General features: G+C 44.1%; 1 protein-coding gene across 2 annotated transcripts; it reads left to right on the forward strand.

Moving 5' to 3' along the window:
* Window positions 1-197: 197 nt before the first annotated feature.
* chd8 (chromodomain helicase DNA binding protein 8) lies at window positions 198-17813 on the forward strand. Of its 2 annotated transcripts, XM_030751708.1 has the most exons (39): window positions 198-309; window positions 1173-2269; window positions 2402-2725; window positions 3898-4011; window positions 4120-4622; window positions 5141-5252; window positions 5767-5973; window positions 6139-6207; window positions 6304-6359; window positions 6462-6579; window positions 6672-6755; window positions 6877-7014; window positions 7838-7959; window positions 8261-8504; window positions 8592-8768; window positions 9140-9283; window positions 9416-9514; window positions 9724-9883; window positions 10166-10376; window positions 10517-10712; window positions 10915-11085; window positions 11231-11521; window positions 11688-11908; window positions 12007-12209; window positions 12324-12480; window positions 12664-12753; window positions 12843-12946; window positions 13093-13216; window positions 13413-13488; window positions 13592-13863; window positions 14161-14390; window positions 14490-15164; window positions 15261-15364; window positions 15467-15688; window positions 15837-15932; window positions 16050-16163; window positions 16314-16415; window positions 16504-16608; window positions 17188-17571. In XM_030751708.1, exons 2-39 carry the CDS (start codon window positions 1274-1276, stop codon window positions 17569-17571), a joined length of 7815 nt encoding a protein of 2604 aa, XP_030607568.1. In that variant the 5' UTR covers window positions 198-309; window positions 1173-1273. The 2 variants fall into 2 exon arrangements, with proteins under 2 accessions (XP_030607568.1, XP_030607569.1); XM_030751709.1 differs by lacking the exon at window positions 198-309 and having other exon boundaries at window positions 1274-2269; window positions 17188-17813.
* Window positions 17814-17960: the final 147 nt, after the last annotated feature.

Consider the following 17960-nt stretch of genomic DNA (forward strand, 5'->3'; position numbering starts at 1 on the left):
GGCAGCAATGTTGAAGATCACCGAGCAAAACGATCCCAACTAGGCCGCATTTATTGTAAAGCCAACCTAACTATGGCTCTCATCCCGCCCAGAAGCGGCAGTGCGTCTGACGGACAGCCAGTTCAGCCAATGAAAGTGCCGTATGCTGCCGGCTCGGGAGAAAGCCAACCAATGATGGTTTCACGGCACCGGAGGGGCACGCTTTCTACGCTTTCTCTGGCAAGAATGTTAGTTCCTGCTCTCTCCTGGCCGTTTCCTGTAATCGTACAGTGTTGTGAGACTCAGAAAGCCATGTGTGTCGACGCAAAGGTAAATTTAGCACCCTGAAATTATTACTGTGAGAGTTGGGGCAGTGGATATGACGGTTATTTTCACGTATTTTTGCCGAAAAAATGGACGCAGGCCACCCGAAACAGCAACGCGGCCTAACCTGTGTCTGAACGTTGACGGGCGATGGTTATTGTGGCACGTTGCTTTGGTTTGGTCCGGTTTGTTGATGATATTGAAGGAGTCCGGTACACTGAATGGTTGATAGTAGATGACTGAGGAGCGAAGTAACGGCGGTGAGGACACGATATATCGTGTTTTTGAGCCTGAGTGTGTTTACTGTGCCACACACGCCTTTGTAACAGGCACATTTTTGTGGCGGTAGAAGCTAATGCTAGCCGACGGGTTTGTGAGAAAGACTGCAATACGACCTGAGAGGAAAGCATCCCACCTTTCAGCATCACTACCCCGACCCTATGACTTCACTTCTCGCTATTTTCATTAATTAAATATTATCCGGGGAGTTTATCTTTATAAATTAACACTAAAAATGCCGGGTACTGTTTTTTAAAAATGTATTTTCAAAGCCTTTAATTTCACTTTGAAAGCATTTCTAGGCACTGTGTGGCCACGAGTCGGAGGATGAATTCAAAAACAGCACTTGTGTGTTTCATCTCTAATTTTCCGGCTGTTATGTCATTCTAGTATTTTTTTAATGTTTTTATGAGCCTCTATTACACTCTTATCCCCCCTCAGAAGCTGAGGTTTTTTTTTTTTTGACTGTTTCTAGCCAGTTGTGATGTGCTGGGATGAGATATGTTATGCTATAATAAATTGTGCAGCACTTCATTGAACAAATCAATAAAAAAAATTGTGCTTAATTGTGGTTTCTTTTTCCCTCACAGCTGTTTATCTAAAAATTGAGAAGAACTGGACAACAACTATTTAACTTCCATCTCGGAGTCTTTTTAACATTGTGCCCATCTCCCTGCGTGGAGTGGGCAAGATGGCAGATCCCATTATGGACCTCTTTGAGGACACACCCCTGTTTAACTTGGATGCCCTACCGGATGACTCCTTCCCTCAGGGCTCCTCGGACCCCGTGGAGGAAGCGCTCAAGCTTGCTTTGGGCCAGGTGGATCCAACACCTGAGCCAGAGCCTGCTCCTGAGCTCACGGCTAACGCGAGCCTTGGTGTTCCTGTAGAAGCTCCAGCCGTCCCAGATCCTGTTCCTGTTCAAGTCCCCGCTCAGCAGCCGGTGCAAATAGCAGCAACTCAGAGCATTTCCATAGCTGCAGCTCCTTCCGTGACCCCTGCTCCTGCCCCTACTGATACTGTGAATCAGATACAGGCCCAGACCACCATACCAATTGCCAGCAATGCCAGTGGGGCTACCAGTAGCACTGTCCTGCTGAGCTCGCCTCTGACTGTTTCTAGCTCTCCAGCTACAACAACCGCCACCACTCAGCAGCTAACACAGATAACCCACCAGCTCACTCCCCAGCAATTAGCTGCCATTACGCAACAGGCTGGTGGTAAAATCGTCATTCTCAAAGGTCCACAGGGTCAAGCCCAGGTGCTGCAGACTGTATCAGGAGCCACAGGTCAGACCGGTGGAAAGGTAATTCGTGTAGTGTCCGGCACACCACTCAAACCTGGCATGTCCATACTGCAGAGTGGAACAGTCTTGAATCAGGCAAGCCCAGGACAAACTCAAGTCAAAGTAGGAGGTGCAGGGGTGCAGAGGCTGCTGCAGTCTCCCAATGGACCAGTGAAGCAGGTGTTACTCACTTCAGTGCCCCAGCAGATGCAGCAGACACAAGGCCAGGCAGTTCAAGTGCAGATTCCAGCCCAAGCACAGATAACTCAAGGCCAAACACAAGTCCAAGTCCAACCCCAGGCTGCCCAGATCCAGGTACAGCCCCAAAGCCAAGCTGCTCAGATCCAGGTCCAGACACAGGGCCAAGTGCAGCTCCAGCCAGCTATGCAGGCCCAGACGCAGGTAAGCACACCTCTGCTATCACAGGCAGACCGCAGTCAGCAGGTATCATTTGGGATGCCATCAGAGTAATTGCTGATTTCACATTTTATAATTAGTTCAGTTATAAATGTCATTCTGTGTATTTCATTCTAGGGTGGAGAAGCAAAGCGCATCACCCTGGTTCTCCAGCAGCCCTCCCAGGCTGGCTCTGCAACAGGTCAAGCTGTTGCAACCCAGCAGCAGGTCGCCCAGGTCCAGCAGGTTCACACGGCACAAGGAGGTCAACCGCAGCAGCAGACCCAGGCCCCAGCTAAACTGGTTCTGGGTCAGCTCCCTGGGGGCAAACTGGTGCTCCAGGGGAGCCAGCTAGCAGCCCTGACCCAGGCGCGAGCTGCGGGCCAGGCTGGAGGGCAGCCCAAAGTTCTCACAATTCAGCTGCAGGTGCAGCAGCAGCCCAACCAGCAAGGTGGTGTTAAGGTGAGAAATTAGTGCTTTAATTATCCTGAATACTGGTCTGTTTTTAATTTCCACCATTCCAAAATACTATAGTTCTGAAATCTGTAAAATGTTGCTGCCCTACAAAATGTCCTCCTCAAAGGTGTCACTGTGTGACTAATATTTTTGTTTAGCATATGTACTGGACTGCACACTGTTTGACGTGTAAAGGCAACTTTCCATTTGCTGTGAGACGACACGGAAAAATGGCGGTGTCATTTAGGCAGGACAGGTCAGGTCATATTAAGCACCATCTTGGCTCCACTGACCATTATCAATTAATATTCAAAGCTAGTTTCTTTGAACAGCTCAAGAACATTGATTGTTTTGAAACACACACTGTGATATCTTATGCGGCATGAGTGGCAAGCTTGGAGATAAAGGACTGTGCAGTTTAAATTTGACATTCTCCTCATGTCTTTGTTACACGATATTTAATGGCTTCAGGCTGAAAATCAGCAAATGTGGGCCGTTTATTAAGAACGTTAAATTTATTATTGATCCTAATATTTACAAATTAGACACTATTTCTGTCAAGTTCATAGCAGTTTCATCCTGTCATTGTGGCTGTGTCTTATTTATTTATTTTACCACTTTACAGCAACACGACCACAGACTTTTGAAATGCCTTTACTGTGTTTAGCACTTTGAATGTGAATGATACTAATGATCGCTACAGTAGCAACCGACGGGCAAAGCATAAAATGGCATTTGAAGCATCTGAATTTTCAAAATAAGATGGAGTGTGTGTGTATGTGTACACACTTGGGCAGGTGTTAATATACCTGGGTAGCCCACTCAAAGTCCATGTGGGTGGGAAACACTGCCTAAGTTAGTACAAAGTTTGAAGGTAGAGGGAAACTGCATCTGCTAGAGGAGCCTTTTACAGTTCAGATCCCATCAGGTTTAAAAACATTGTTAGCGTAACTTACATTTTTATCAAGATAATGATAAAATACAAATGAAGCAGATTTTAAATAGCTTCCTTTTTTAAAAAAAAAAAAAAAAACATGTCAGTTCTAATGACTGACTGACTGTGTTACATTTAATCTTGCATTGGCTTGGTGTGTTTTGTAATCTAATACTTCATAGTTTGAAATAGCTTTGAAATCAATCTGTACTGTAACTTGATGTGTCTCTTTTCATGCTCGCAGTACCAGCTGGTTTCAGGAGCTGGCAATACCGGCAGCCCTCAGGTGTTGCAGATATCCCAAGGCCAAGGAGGACAGCGAGTGGCAGTCCCACTCAAAATGCTTCTGCAGCCACAGGTAGACCTCCAAACCTACAGATGTGCATATATAATTTATATGAGCTTAGACAAACAACAACAACAAAAAAAATTAACTTTTTTTTTTTTAACCTTCTCTTTAATTCAGACAAGTGCCGCCTCATCCACTGGTGGCACAGTCTCTGTGGTGAAGGTCATCAACACTTCAGCAGCAGGCCCCTCTACTACAACCACCACTCCATCCCAGGCTATCCGCATTACAAAGGCCCCCGGAGAGCCTGCCTCTGTGCGGCGAGTGGAGATTCTTTGCAAGCAAGAGAAAGCCAACCGTATAGTGGCAGAGGCTATAGCTCGAGCCAAAGCTCGTGGTGAGAAGAACCTGCCCAGAGTCCTTAACCAGGATGAGCTTCCAGCTACACAGTCTTCCCCAGAAATGGGGGGTACTGTCACTGTGGTGTCTGCTGCTAAGAAGAAAACCAGCAGTGGAGGAAGTAAGAAGAAAAGTCCTGTATCTGGAGGAATGGCACCCAAAACTGCAGGAGGGGCTGACAAAAAGGGAAAAGTCAAGGCACCAGGAGGAACAACTATAGTGGCTGGGGGCACAGTAATACCCAGTACAGCAAACAAGAGCAAAAGCAAGACTAAGGCAAAGTAAGCAGATGACGATGACACTCATTTCAATGCACAATTTATTTCTTCACATTTGGAAACGCAGTTTTGAAGAAAATCATGTTCATTCCTATTTTTCTTTCCTCTCTCTCTGTCTCTCTCTCTGTCTCTCTCTCTGTCTCTCTCTCTCTGTCTCTCTCTGTCTCTCTCTCTGTCTCTCTCTGTCTCTCTCTGTCTCTCTGTCTCTCTCTCTCTCTCTCTGTCTCTCTCTCTGTCTCTCTCTCTGTCTCTCTCTCTGTCTCCTCTCTGTCTCTCTCTCTCTGTCCTCTCTCTCTCTCTCTCCTGTCCTCTCTTCTCTGTCTCTCTCTCTTCTCTCTCCTCTCTCTCTGTCTCTCTCTCTCTCTCCTCGTCTCTCTCTCTATCTCTCTCTCTCTCTCTCCTCTCTCTCTCTCTATCTCTCTCCTGTCTATCTCCTCTCTCTCTCTTCTCTCTCTCTCTCTCTCTCTCTCTCTCTCTCTCTCTCTCTCTCTCTCTCTCTCTCTCTCTCAACCCTCCTGCAGTACTATTACTCTGGTCGGAGCAAAGAAAAGAAAGAGAAATGCGTCCTCAGACCACTCTGACGGGGAGTTGAGTCCTGCTTCACCTGCTGCACTGGAGGATGACATGATTACGGTACAAACACATGCATGGACACAAAATCTTTCTAAGATAACTGAGCATAGTGTTGAGCTGTCCTTTTTTCCACTGTGAAGGCTTCAAAATCAGGTAAAGCAAAACCTGATAAGCTTCATACTGTTTGGTGGTACTTGTTGACAGTACATGTGCTCTGATGTTTATTTTAGCTGGGAATGATTTGATGTCACTGAGGATTAAGGACATGTGAAGTACTTATACAGTCAAGTCTTGTCCTAAAGTAACCACTTGGTAGTTGCAGATGAGTGGCCTCCCTCCCTGACTGAGGTGGTTGACACACATCCAGTTATGTGCTGGGACGTCCCAGTTAGAAACCCTATTTGATAAAGAGGGCATATAAGCCAAGATATCGCAGATATTTAATGAATTCTGAGGGAAATTAAACTGTCTAATGACAACAGGCTGCTGCTGCACAGAATGCATCAGTGCTTACTGTGAAAAACTATGAACAGAAAATAAACATGTTGAACTTACACCCCTCTCTCATGATCAGAAGAGGCGCTCCAATCGCGTGGTGAAGAGAAAGAAGTACACTGAGGATCTGGATATCAAGATAACAGATGATGAGGATGAGCAGGAAGATGTAGATGTTATTACAACAGCAGCAGCTGTGGCTTCCATCAGCGGAGGGACACCAGTGCAGCTCAAACAGGAAGTGGAGTTGGATGGTGATGGGCTGCCCAGTATGCAGTTCTTTGTGGTGAGTGTGATTTGTTCTCTGGTGAAAAGAGGGTTTTTTATGACAAGATAAATGCTGATTATGGTTTTTAATTTTGCAAATAATTTGTGTATTTGTGATGTTAATTTTTTCGAAGGTGCGTTGTTGTAGTGTAAAAGCTTTTTCTTTTTTTAATATATTTTATAGGAAAACCCAAGTGAAGAAGATGCTGCCATTGTAGACAAAGTTCTTTCTATGAGATTAACCAAGAAGGAGGTGTGTTCGTTTGATTCATTATAATTATCGCAGCACTTAATGAGACTTGTGCTGACATTGGTCAATAATGGCATGAAATCTGCTTTTGTTTTCAAGGTGTCTCCAGGCCAGTATACAAATGTTGAAGAATTCTTTGTGAAATACAAGAACTAGTAAGTTTCAGTATCTCACTGAGCCTCTTTGGCCCTGGCACTTGACACTTTTTATTGAGGGGATGTGTAAGTGAGTAAAAATGAGTACACTCTTGTTTTCAGCTCATACTTACACTGTGAGTGGGCCAGTTTGGAGCAGCTGGAGAAAGACAAGAGGATCCATCAAAAGCTCAAGAGGTTCAAGACCAAGCAAGCTCAGATGAGGCACTTGTTCCAGGAGGTGAGTAGGAAGTACATGCTGAACCCTCTGTTTGGGTGTATCTTAGCTGGTTGAACCTTCATGCTGTCTGTGCCCAATGCTGTTTTCTTTAGGATGAGGACCCTTTTAACCCAGACTACGTAGAGGTGGACAGGATCCTGGATGTGTCCCACAGTGTGGACAAGGACAACGGCGAGGTGAGAGATAAGGCATTAAACTCGTGACTATGTGGCCTGACTTTTATTATGGTTCTTTTGACCTACTTTTGTGAAATGGTAAACTACTTGCTTTAAATCACATTCTTCCTCATCCTGTTAGCCTGTTATCTACTACTTGGTGAAGTGGTGCTCTCTGCCATATGAAGATGCTACTTGGGAACTAAAGGAGGATGTGGATGAGGGCAAGGTTGAAGAATTCAGCAAGATCCAAAACCGACAACCTCGCCTTAAAAGAACGGTGAGCGGTCGTGTAAAAGATCTCTAGGAATATGTCTGTTTATTAAGCTTTAATGTTGGAGACCTTTATTTATTTTTTGAGTTATCCCTTTCTTGTGAACACAATCTTAGACAAATGTCTAATAGAGTAAAAAAAAAACACTTCACGAGTGATATTATGGCCTTAATGGCTACTTCAATTTCTTATTGAACACACCATGATTTTCATGTTGTAAATTATGGTCCCCATTGGATATAGAAGGGATTTAGCAAGGCATGAATTTTCATTTGCTCACGTAAAACTTCTTTCAAAAAATGCTAAGATTTTCTGCTCGAGTCGGGGGGAAAGAGAAGCTGCGAAACAGGCGAAAATACCTAAACAATGGCAGGAGGAAGTGGAAACTTGATATTTATCCCAGTGTTTCTCTATTAAGTGTTTAATATAAAGCGTTTAGGTGAACTTGGACATGTACACACATTATGTGACCGTCTTTTATGCAAATCGAGTTTCGCATTTTGACAGAAGAGAACCAAAATGCTAACACAGATGCAGGTCATTGATGACAAAACTACTTTTCTTGATGCTGGTAAATGCAGACTTAAACTCTAGAGACGAGTTACCATGCCATTGTGAACCAAACCTTAAAAAAAAAAAATCTGATCAGCGGCGAGGTGTGGAAATGCTGTGCGAGGTTTAACTGACCAGAACTTTTTCTACGTTTCCTTCCTTCCTTCAAAATTAGCTTCATGGAAAAAATGAAAACTTCTGTAAGGAACCACCTAATAATTACAAGTATTTTTCTTGTCATTTTTTTACATTTATTTTTCCTCTTCTCTCTACTTAGCCACGGCCTCCTGCCAGTTCTTGGAAAAAGCTGGAGGAGACCAGAGAGTACAAGAATGGGAACACGCTCAGAGAGTACCAGTTGGAAGGAGTCAACTGGCTGCTTTTCAACTGGTACAACAGGTATTTGTCCCACACACTCTTTTGCTTAAATCACGCCATTGTTGGTTTTTGCAAAACATAGTTTGACCATCAAACTTGTTAGTTTTATTATGTAAAATGCTCAAATTGTTATTAAAGTAGTTAGTAAAGTATCAACTTTAGGATTGGGATTGTAATTTACAGCATTTGACATCATTTAATGGATAATAAGTGTGGGAACCCAAACATTTAGTGTAAAAATATTTGATAATTTTTGTAATGCTACTGTTATAACTCATTTTCCCACAGCTTTTGTGCTCAAACTACATTTCGTGTTTTTTAGGCAGAACTGTATCCTGGCAGATGAGATGGGTCTGGGGAAAACCATCCAGTCTATCGCGTTGCTGTCTGAGGTCTATGCTGCAGGTGTCCAGGGCCCCTTTCTGGTCATTGCTCCACTCTCCACCATCACCAATTGGGAGCGGGAGTTCTCTACGTGGACAAACATGAATGCCATCGTTTACCACGGCAGCCTGGCCAGCCGACAGATGATCCAGCAGTATGAGATGTACTGCAAAGATGATAAGGTAAAGCTATTGGGCATGACTGCTGCTGAATTAATGTTTGTAGTGTGTTCATAACATATGTAATGAAAATGATAATTTTGTGTACAGGAGCATTTGATCCCGGGTGCGTACAAGTTCGACGCCCTCATCACAACCTTTGAGATGGTTTTATCTGACTGCCCGGAGCTGAGGGAGATCTCCTGGCGTTGCGTCATCATAGATGAGGCTCACCGTCTCAAGAATCGTAATTGCAAGCTGTTGGACAGCTTAAAGATGCTGGACCTGGTGAGTGGACCACGGCTAATGTTTCTTTGTAGCTAGCTGAGTGGATTAAATGTGCAGAGAATAACAGGAACACTGAGATCATGGTGAAATTTTACATTTAGGTCATAAATTTGAATTAGGTTAAAATAGTTTTCATTTACATAGTCTACCCCAAATGGTTTTAAAAGGCCTTTAGGCTTCAGATTTTCCTCATCCATTATTTACACTTCCTCTCCTTTTTTTTTTTTTATTTGTGTGTGTGTATCCTGTTTCTCTTGCATTGTCCCCGGTTTATCACCACATTCTGCTTCTTTACACACCTGCACATATATAATGCCCTTCTGCTTTCCATCTCACCTTTTTTTTTGTCTGTTTTCTGCGGTTTCTTCCAGGAACACAAAGTGCTGCTGACTGGCACTCCCCTCCAAAACACTGTGGAGGAGCTCTTTAGTCTGCTTCATTTCCTGGAGCCTGCCCAGTTCCCATCTGAAACTGAATTTCTCAGAGACTTTGGAGACTTGAAAACAGAGGAACAGGTGCGACATGCCTAAAATATTGGCACCGGCACGCCACACGTACACACCTGCTATTTTCTTTGTTTTTATATCACATTTACATATTTGCTCTCGTTGCTGTCACTGAGCAAGTTATTTGTTTTGTTACCTTAGGTTCAGAAGCTACAGGCAATCTTAAAACCCATGATGTTACGAAGACTTAAGGAGGATGTTGAGAAGAACTTGGCACCCAAACAGGAGACCATCATCGAGGTTAGAAAGAATAAAGGACTGGAAAGGTTTTAGATGAGGATGTATCTGTTTTAAAACCTAGATTGGATGAGATGAAGATATACCCACCAGAAGTCATCAATACTAAAAAGTTTGACTTTTTCTCACAGAAAAAAAAAACATAAGAATTGTGGTCGATGTATGCCATAACATGGCTGGTGAGCTAAAAATGTGCAATTGTTTCCTCTCAGGTTGAGTTGACAGATATCCAGAAGAAGTACTACCGGGCTATCTTGGAGAGAAACTTCAGTTTCCTCAGTTTAGGAGCAAGCAGTAACAGCAATGTTCCCAACCTGCTCAACACTATGATGGAGCTCCGCAAGTGCTGCAACCACCCCTACCTCATCAATGGTACTGCATGATCGTTTTAACCTGCCTAATGCTTTTTATTAGGGTGAAGTTGTTTAGCTCTTTGGGCTTCTTGGTGACTTTGTTTGGTACATACAGGCTTGCAGACGTACAGCTGTACATCAACTTCCAAAAACTGACCTAAATTGTGCCATATAGTTCATATAACCATTTGTTACTTGACAGGTATTATTAGCATATCACTTTTCTGCAGGTGTTGTCAGTAGTTACCATAGCCTGTAATGTATTTATTTGAAACCATTATATTCTCTTTGTTGTGTCCAGGTGCGGAGGAGAAGATCGTAGCAGAGCTGCGGGAGGTGTATGACCCCCTGGCCCCTGACTTTCATTTGCAGGCTCTGATTCGGTCGGCCGGCAAGCTGGTGCTACTGGACAAGCTGCTGCCTCGCCTCAAGGCTGGCGGCCACAAAGTGCTTATCTTCTCCCAGATGGTGCGCTGCTTAGACATTCTGGAGGACTACCTCATCAACAAGAGGTATGATGGTCATAATGCATGTACTAAAGTTTTTCTTTCAAAATGATAACTGCTATGCATGCTAAAATGGTGTTTACATTTTTCTTAGTGTTTCCTGAATATTATGGGAACTTGTGTAGTAATGTAACTTGTTTTTACAGATACCTTTATGAACGAATTGATGGTAGAGTGCGTGGGAACTTGCGACAGGCTGCCATCGATCGTTTCAGCAAACCTGACTCAGACCGCTTTGTCTTCCTGCTGTGTACCCGTGCTGGTGGGCTGGGTATCAACCTCACTGCTGCTGACACTTGTGTTATATTTGACTCCGACTGGAACCCTCAAAATGACCTGCAGGTACCAGACGCTACTGTGGTGTCTAGTATAAAGTGGCATGAGTGTAGCTAGAAGATCAACAATTATCTTATATTGTTGTTTTTATGCTTGCTTTCATGATTTTTAAATTTTAGATTCAAACTTGGCACTGTCTCATAATTTTCATGCAAGTTCACCTTTTCGACCCCTTTATTTATTTATTTTTTTTAAATCAATATTTTAGGCCCAAGCTCGATGTCATCGTATTGGCCAGTCTAAAGCCGTCAAGGTGTACCGACTCATCACTAGGAATTCCTATGAGCGGGAGATGCTTGATAAAGCGAGTCTGAAGCTAGGCCTAGACCGTGCAGTCCTGCAAAGCATGAGTGGCAACAAAGACAGCAACGTCAATGGGGTAAGAAAAGTCATTAAGTCAAATTGCTGTGTCAGGTTGTTAAGTTGTTGATTTGCAGTATATCTTGTGTATTTTTCAAAAAAAAGAGCCTTTTGGAATCCAGTTTGGATGATTTGTGTAAATGTCTTTCAACGCCCGTCAACAGATCCAGCAGTTCTCCAAGAAGGAGATAGAGGATCTGCTGAGGAAGGGGGCCTACGCTGCCATTATGGATGAGAATGATGAGGGCAGTCGGTTCTGTGAGGAGGATATTGACCAGATCCTTCAGCGAAGAGCCACTACCATCACCATTGAGAGTGAGGGAAAGGGTTCCACGTTCTCCAAAGCCAGCTTTGTGGCCTCTGAGAACCGCACCGACATCGCCCTTGATGACCCTGAGTTCTGGCAGAAGTGGGCCAAGAAGGCAGACATAGACATGGACACAATCAATCGGAAGGTAAAATGATGGTGTTTTATTTTCTGGTAAAGAAATTCATACGAGGCTAATAGTTCTCAATGGCATTGCGGGTAAAAGTGTGTGTGATAGAATAGATGCTTTTAAATAAATGAAAGTTCAATTTGTGTATGTTATGGATCTTCATAAAACTTGTTTCCCATCTCAGAACACTCTTGTGATTGACACTCCAAGAGTTCGCAAGCAGACCCGTCAGTTCTCCAGCCTTCGAGGTGAAGGTGGAGACCTGTCTGAACTGGACAGTGATGAAGAGTATCCACCTGCCAATTCAAGACATTCGCGTGCCTCTCGACGCTCTGACCGCCACAGCGGAGGTGGTTACGGCCGCACTGACTGTTTTCGGGTGGAGAAACACCTTCTTGTCTATGGGTGCGAAGAATGTATTTCCCATATATTTTGGGGTTTTTTTTTACTCTCCATTGGGTTCTGTTTTTTTTAACCCTTTTACCTGTTTTTGTCTTCTTTAGTTGGGGTCGCTGGAGGGACATCTTGTCCCATGCCAGATGTAAGCGGCGTCTCAGCGAGCGTGACGTGGAGACGATCTGTCGCGTTATTCTGGTGTTTTGTCTGCTTCACTATCGTGGAGATGAGAACATCAAGAGTTTCATCTGGGAGCTCATCACGCCGCCAGAGAATGGGCGTGAACCACAAACACTACTCAACCACTCGGGTATGGAGCTGCACATTCCCACTCAGTCCTTATGCGGCTCCTAACTTTTCATAGAGCAAATCTGATAAAACATTATGTAAAAGTTTATTAAAAGTATTTATTTTTTGTGCCTAGGTCTTTCTATTCCTGTTCCAAGAGGCAGAAAGGGCAAAAGGGTAAAGGCTCAGAGTACATTTGATGTTCAGAAAGTGGAGTGGATCCGCAAGTACAACCCCGACACCTTGCTGCTTGATGACAGCTACCGCAAGCACCTCAAGCACCAGTGCAACAAGTTAGTGAAGGCCAATCAGCTGCGTGCATCTATCTATATTTGTACAGAACGTTATTTATGGCTCTCTCTCTAAAATATATATATATATATATATATATATATATATATATATATATATATATATATATATATATAAGAAATAAATTTAAAAAAAACAAAAAAACCTCCCTTCTCCCTTTTCAGAGTGTTGCTGAGGGTGCGTATGCTGTACTACCTGAAACAGGAAGTGATTGGTGAACATGCTGATTCTGTCCTGAAAGGAGCTGATATCAGGTATCTAATACATGTAGTAAAGTGCACACACACACAAATAGCATAAAATACTGGGTGTATACCATACAATGCTTTATTTTTCTTCTCAGGGATGTTGATATCTGGATGCCTGAGATGGAGCAGCAGGAGGTGCCTGCAGCATGGTGGGACAACGATGCAGACCGCTCACTGCTGGCTGGTGTATTTAAACATGGTTGGTTCAGTTCTTTCATTTGTAGTTTATGTAAATAGTCTGAGTATCTCGTGCCTCAGTTATTGCTCTGTGCTGGGTGCCTAAGATTTGGATTTCAGTTTTTGTTTTTGTTGCATTTTAATAGCCTCAACTTTGTGTGTTCCTAGGTTATGAGATGTACACCACCATGCGTGCTGATCCCTGCCTCTGCTTCCTGGAGAGAGTTGGCCGGCCTGATGACAAGGCCATTGATGCTGAGCAGCAAACTGGTGATGCTGAGCTGGGAGACGAGTGAGTATTGTTGGCTAACTGGTGCTGATTTGTTTGCTTATAGATTTGTTGGTTTGTGGTTGATTTTTCAAATTAACTGGATGCTTTAACATTTTTACATTTGCCATTTTAAAAGTTTCCATTGTCTGTCATTAAGTTAAAATAGTCACTCTTTTCCTGCTTAATTGTTCTTGTTTTTTCCTCTTTTTTTATGCAGTGCTGAATATGACAAGTACTCAGAAGACCCAGAATTTAAGCCTGCATCACGGCACACCAAAGATATTTTTGAGGAGGTACATATTAGAGTCATCACATTTGGTCCTGGCAGCACAGGTCAGCTCTCACAGATTTGGAACCAGGCAATTGTACTAACAAACTTCTTGCTTTGTCCTCCAGCCTGAGTCCATGAATGTGGATGATGAAATTTCTGTGGAAGACAAGGCACCACCAGTGGTTGCAGAAAACTCAACTAGCCAGAGTGGTTCATGCGACTGGCCCTCAAGCTCATCACTCACAGCACGGTTGCGGCGGTTGATCACAGCTTACCAGCGCAGCTACAGACAGGAGCAGCTGAAGATCGAAGCAGAAGCGAAGGGCGACCGCAGGCGCAGGCGGTGTGAACAGGCCAGCAAACTGAAGGAAATTGCACGGCAGGAGCGACAACAGAGGTATACTGTTGCTATGTTACTGTCTCAACACACAGTAATATAAGCTTTCAGTTAGTTATTTATATTTCCTTCCACTAAATCACATTTATTTTGTAAATGTTGCTAAAGATATTGAGGATTTGAGGTCAGTTTTGGTACTGTTACCATTTACAGGTGAAAGGTTAAGTTACATTATCACACTTAAAGATTCTTTTCAAGCTTATTTTTTATTTTCCACTTCTTTTTTGACTCTGACACTTCTGAATCAGTTGTACAGAATTCCCTCCTCAGTCCGACTGCTCTTTGGGTTTCTTACAGGTGGACACGTAGGGAAGAATGTGATTTCTACCGCGTGGTGTCAACATTTGGTGTGGAGAAGATTAAAAAAGAGCCAGGTCTTCCTGAGGGGGGGGAGCCTGAGTTTGACTGGACTCGTTTCCGTACTTTTGCTCGTCTGGATAAAAAAACTGATGAGAGCCTCAGCCGATACTTCCGCTCCTTTGTTGCCATGTGCAGAAGGGTGTGCCACCTTCGCCCAGGCCGAGAAGGTAACTGCCCCGTACCAGGTGGTCATTGTCCTACCTTATCTAAATGATCATTTGATTTAACACACATACTATTCTTTACTTTACTCTCTCCTTACTCAGATCCGTCAGAGCTTTCCCAGACTGTAGCCCCCATCACTGAGGAACGCGCCTCCCGTACCCTTTACCGTATCAGCCTCCTGCGTCGCCTTCGTGAGCGAGTCCTTCCCCATCCGTGCCTGGAGGAACGTCTCACTCTGGCTCCACACAGCTCTGAGCTCCCTACCTGGTGGAATATACCAGAGCACGATCGTCAGCTAATGCTAGGAGCCTCGCTGCATGGTGTCAGCCGCACTGAGCTCTCCATCTTCGCAGACCCACAGTTCACTTTCAGCCAGGCCCGCGACGAGTTCATTCAGAACCAGCAGGCCCGACCCCCTCCACCACCACCCCCACCGCCACCACCCCAGGCACCACCCATCATGACATTCAGTCAGTCCAAGACTGAGGAGGACTTGCTTGGGGTGAAGGAGGAGGGAACTGATGAGAATGTTGGGTTGCTTGCAGGTGAAATTGGTGCTGACTTGCAGAGTACGCCCTTGAGTCACCATGACGGCAAAATGCGAGGTCAGGGCTGGAGCTTCAAGAGGAGCAAGGTTCGGGGAGAGAGAACAGAAGGAGGAAGGAAAGGCGAGGGAGCGTCTGATTCAGATTCAGACTCTGATTCAGGCTCATCGTCCTCAGATCGATCGAGTAGCAGTGATGACAGCGGAGAGAGTGAGGCAGAGGTAGAAGGAGGTGAGCAGTTAGTTAAAATAATAAATGCTCAGTGGGGCAGAAGATGAAAACCAGCATTTTTTTTTTTTTTTAATTTCCCGTTTTCCCTCTGTACAGGAATGAAGGTGTGTGATGTGGATGAAGATAATAGTTTACTCTCCATGACGCCGTCTCAGGATGGCATTCCGCCTCCCGATCCCCTCAGAGTTGACTGGCCCAAGGTAATTATATCCACTTTATCATATTTATTTGTAAAACTTCAACAATGTGTGGAGTTTTCTCCTGGTGACAGACTCACTTATGGGGTTATTTCTTTGTCTCAGGACCGTGTGTTGATCAACCGTCTGGACAGTTTGTGCACGCTTGTGCTGTCTGGTCAGTGGCCCTCGGGCCGGCGCTACGTGTCTGAAGCTCAGCTCAACCCGAGCTCAGAGCTGGTGGGAGATGAGATGGCTTACACAAGGGTGATACGTAAACCCCCTGTCATGCCTGCTGTCCCGGGGGCAGACGGAGAAGATGGAGAATTTACTGTAAAACTCCTCAAGGTGAGAATGTGGTCGTGGAATTTCAATATTGTTGCGGAGATAGACACTTCTGTTTACCTGAAGGAGTCTGTGGGCTTTTAATGCAGGTTGGTAACCGCAATATGTGATTTATGACTAAATTATAAACCTCCTTCTCTCACTCTGCCAGGAGGAGGGCCTGAAGCTCACTTTCTCCAAGCAGGCCTTGATGCCCAACGGGTCAGGGGGAGAAGCCAGTGGCCGCAAGAAGCGCAAGGACCAAGAGGTACAAGAAGTCAAGTTTCCATGTGTTCCTCTACAACAGAGGTGTTTGATGTCAAAACAAAGCTGCAGTGTGATATCTCTTGCTAACATTTTTATCATATCTGTTCCTTTCTTTTAGCTCTCTGACATGGATGGATTCCATGATCCATTGGAGCGGACTCCTCGTCGTAGGGACCCTCCCACATGGCTGAAGGAGAACCCAGATTATGAGGTGGAGGGAGACATGTTGGAGGTAAATTCATGACTTTTATCCAATAGGACCAACAGGTCATCAAATGTCAGTTCATAATGTCCTAAATCATAATCAAGCCCTGGTGACAGTTTATGGTGACAGTTACTGAACGATGTTTCTGCTTTATTACATCTTATCTGCTTTCCTCAGCTTCTTGTGAACAGGAGCAAGAGGAAGAGAAGGAGGAGGGCAGATAAAGCTATCACAGGCAATGAGAAGGTCAAACTCATCAACATGAGGACAGGAAAGAAGGTGGGGGCGCACTTGCACACAAGTCTAGTTCGGAGTTGTTGGCTGCACGCTGTCTCTTGCTAACAAGCATTCAAATGTTTCTCTTTAGGTTGGAGCTGCTTTCTGTCCAATGTTGCAAGACCTGAGGGAATATCTGGAGGAGAATCCTGACAACGCTGTAGCACCTGAGTGGTCCGAAATAGTTCGAAACTCTGTATGTATTAATGATAATATCTGAAATTTCTGTGAAGTTTGGCTTTAGAGAACATTTTTATTTAGAATTCAGTAGGTCTACTCACATTTCTGTAAACTCTGAGACCACATTCAATTAAATCTAAACAGCTTTTTTTGTTTCAGACATTAATGTGACACGTCAAAAACACAATTTTTAATGTGAAGTCATTTTAATGTTATTTATAGATTTAATATGATAGAGGAAAAGCAAAACCCTACGTGATGAACCCAAAGCTTTTGCACCTTACTACCAGCTGTGATTATGCAGCGGTGTTGTGATTAAAGACTTCATTCTTAATGCCATGGATAAGCCCAAACGATGGTGTCACATAAGGGCCCAGATTGCAGTAAATTGCCTCTCACAAAAAGTAGTAAATCTCAGTTATGATTAATTTAAACCCTCTTCTCCCTCAAATCTTGCAGCTTGACAAGAAAACTTCTTTAAATTTAAGAAAGCCAGCCACAAAAATAATGTATCCACATCTTCACTCTGATGTTTGTGCCCTTTCCAGCATGAATTATTTGTAATAATTCAAGTAATATTTGCTTTTTCTCACAGGGCTTTCTGCCGGAGACGCTGTTTCACCGACTGCTAACTGAGCACTCAGAGATCCCGAAGAAAAGCCGCCGCCGTCATCATCACCACCACCACCATCACCACCACCACCACCATCACCACCACACTCCAGAGCCTATCCCCGAGGACCCCAACCTGGATGGAGTTGAAGAGGAGACTCTGGTGTCAGATGGAGCCTACATGATGGATGAGGAGGACCTGGAGTCCTCACATCACTTCCTCACCAGTCCAGACTTTGACGTTAAAATGGAGGGTGGAGACAGCCTTTCCCAAGGGGACTATGACAGTTCAGATCAGGAAGCGCTATTGGACGATGTTATCATAGCACAGAAGGACTCTGACTCCTCATCAAGCTCAGAGGATTGACTGAACCCTCGTCTCCAAACACATCTGACTTAGTCCCCTTCTGCAAAATAAATCATGCTATTCCTAATCATTTATTTTTACAATTATGTATTGAATTATGGATTCATGTGTTTGGGTTTTTTTTGTTGCTACTTCTATTCATTTGTTTTACATAGGATTTTTTTTTCCCATACGAGGAGCAGATTTGCACCCATCTGTTTTGTTTTTATTTTATTTTGGTTTCCTTTTTTTTTGGGGGGGGGGGGGGGGGGGGGGGGTTGTTTTTTTTTTCCATCACATTGTGTCCAAACTGTATTCTCCTCAATCTTCCTCTCTAACCTCTGACAGAATGGCAAAAAGCTGAGCTTTTACTTGTCGACTGGTCGTTCTCATCCACTTCCTCTGAAACC

Source organism: Archocentrus centrarchus, chromosome 17 (assembly GCF_007364275.1).
Source record: "Archocentrus centrarchus isolate MPI-CPG fArcCen1 chromosome 17, fArcCen1, whole genome shotgun sequence".
NCBI classification, from domain to species: Eukaryota; Metazoa; Chordata; class Actinopteri; order Cichliformes; family Cichlidae; genus Archocentrus; species Archocentrus centrarchus.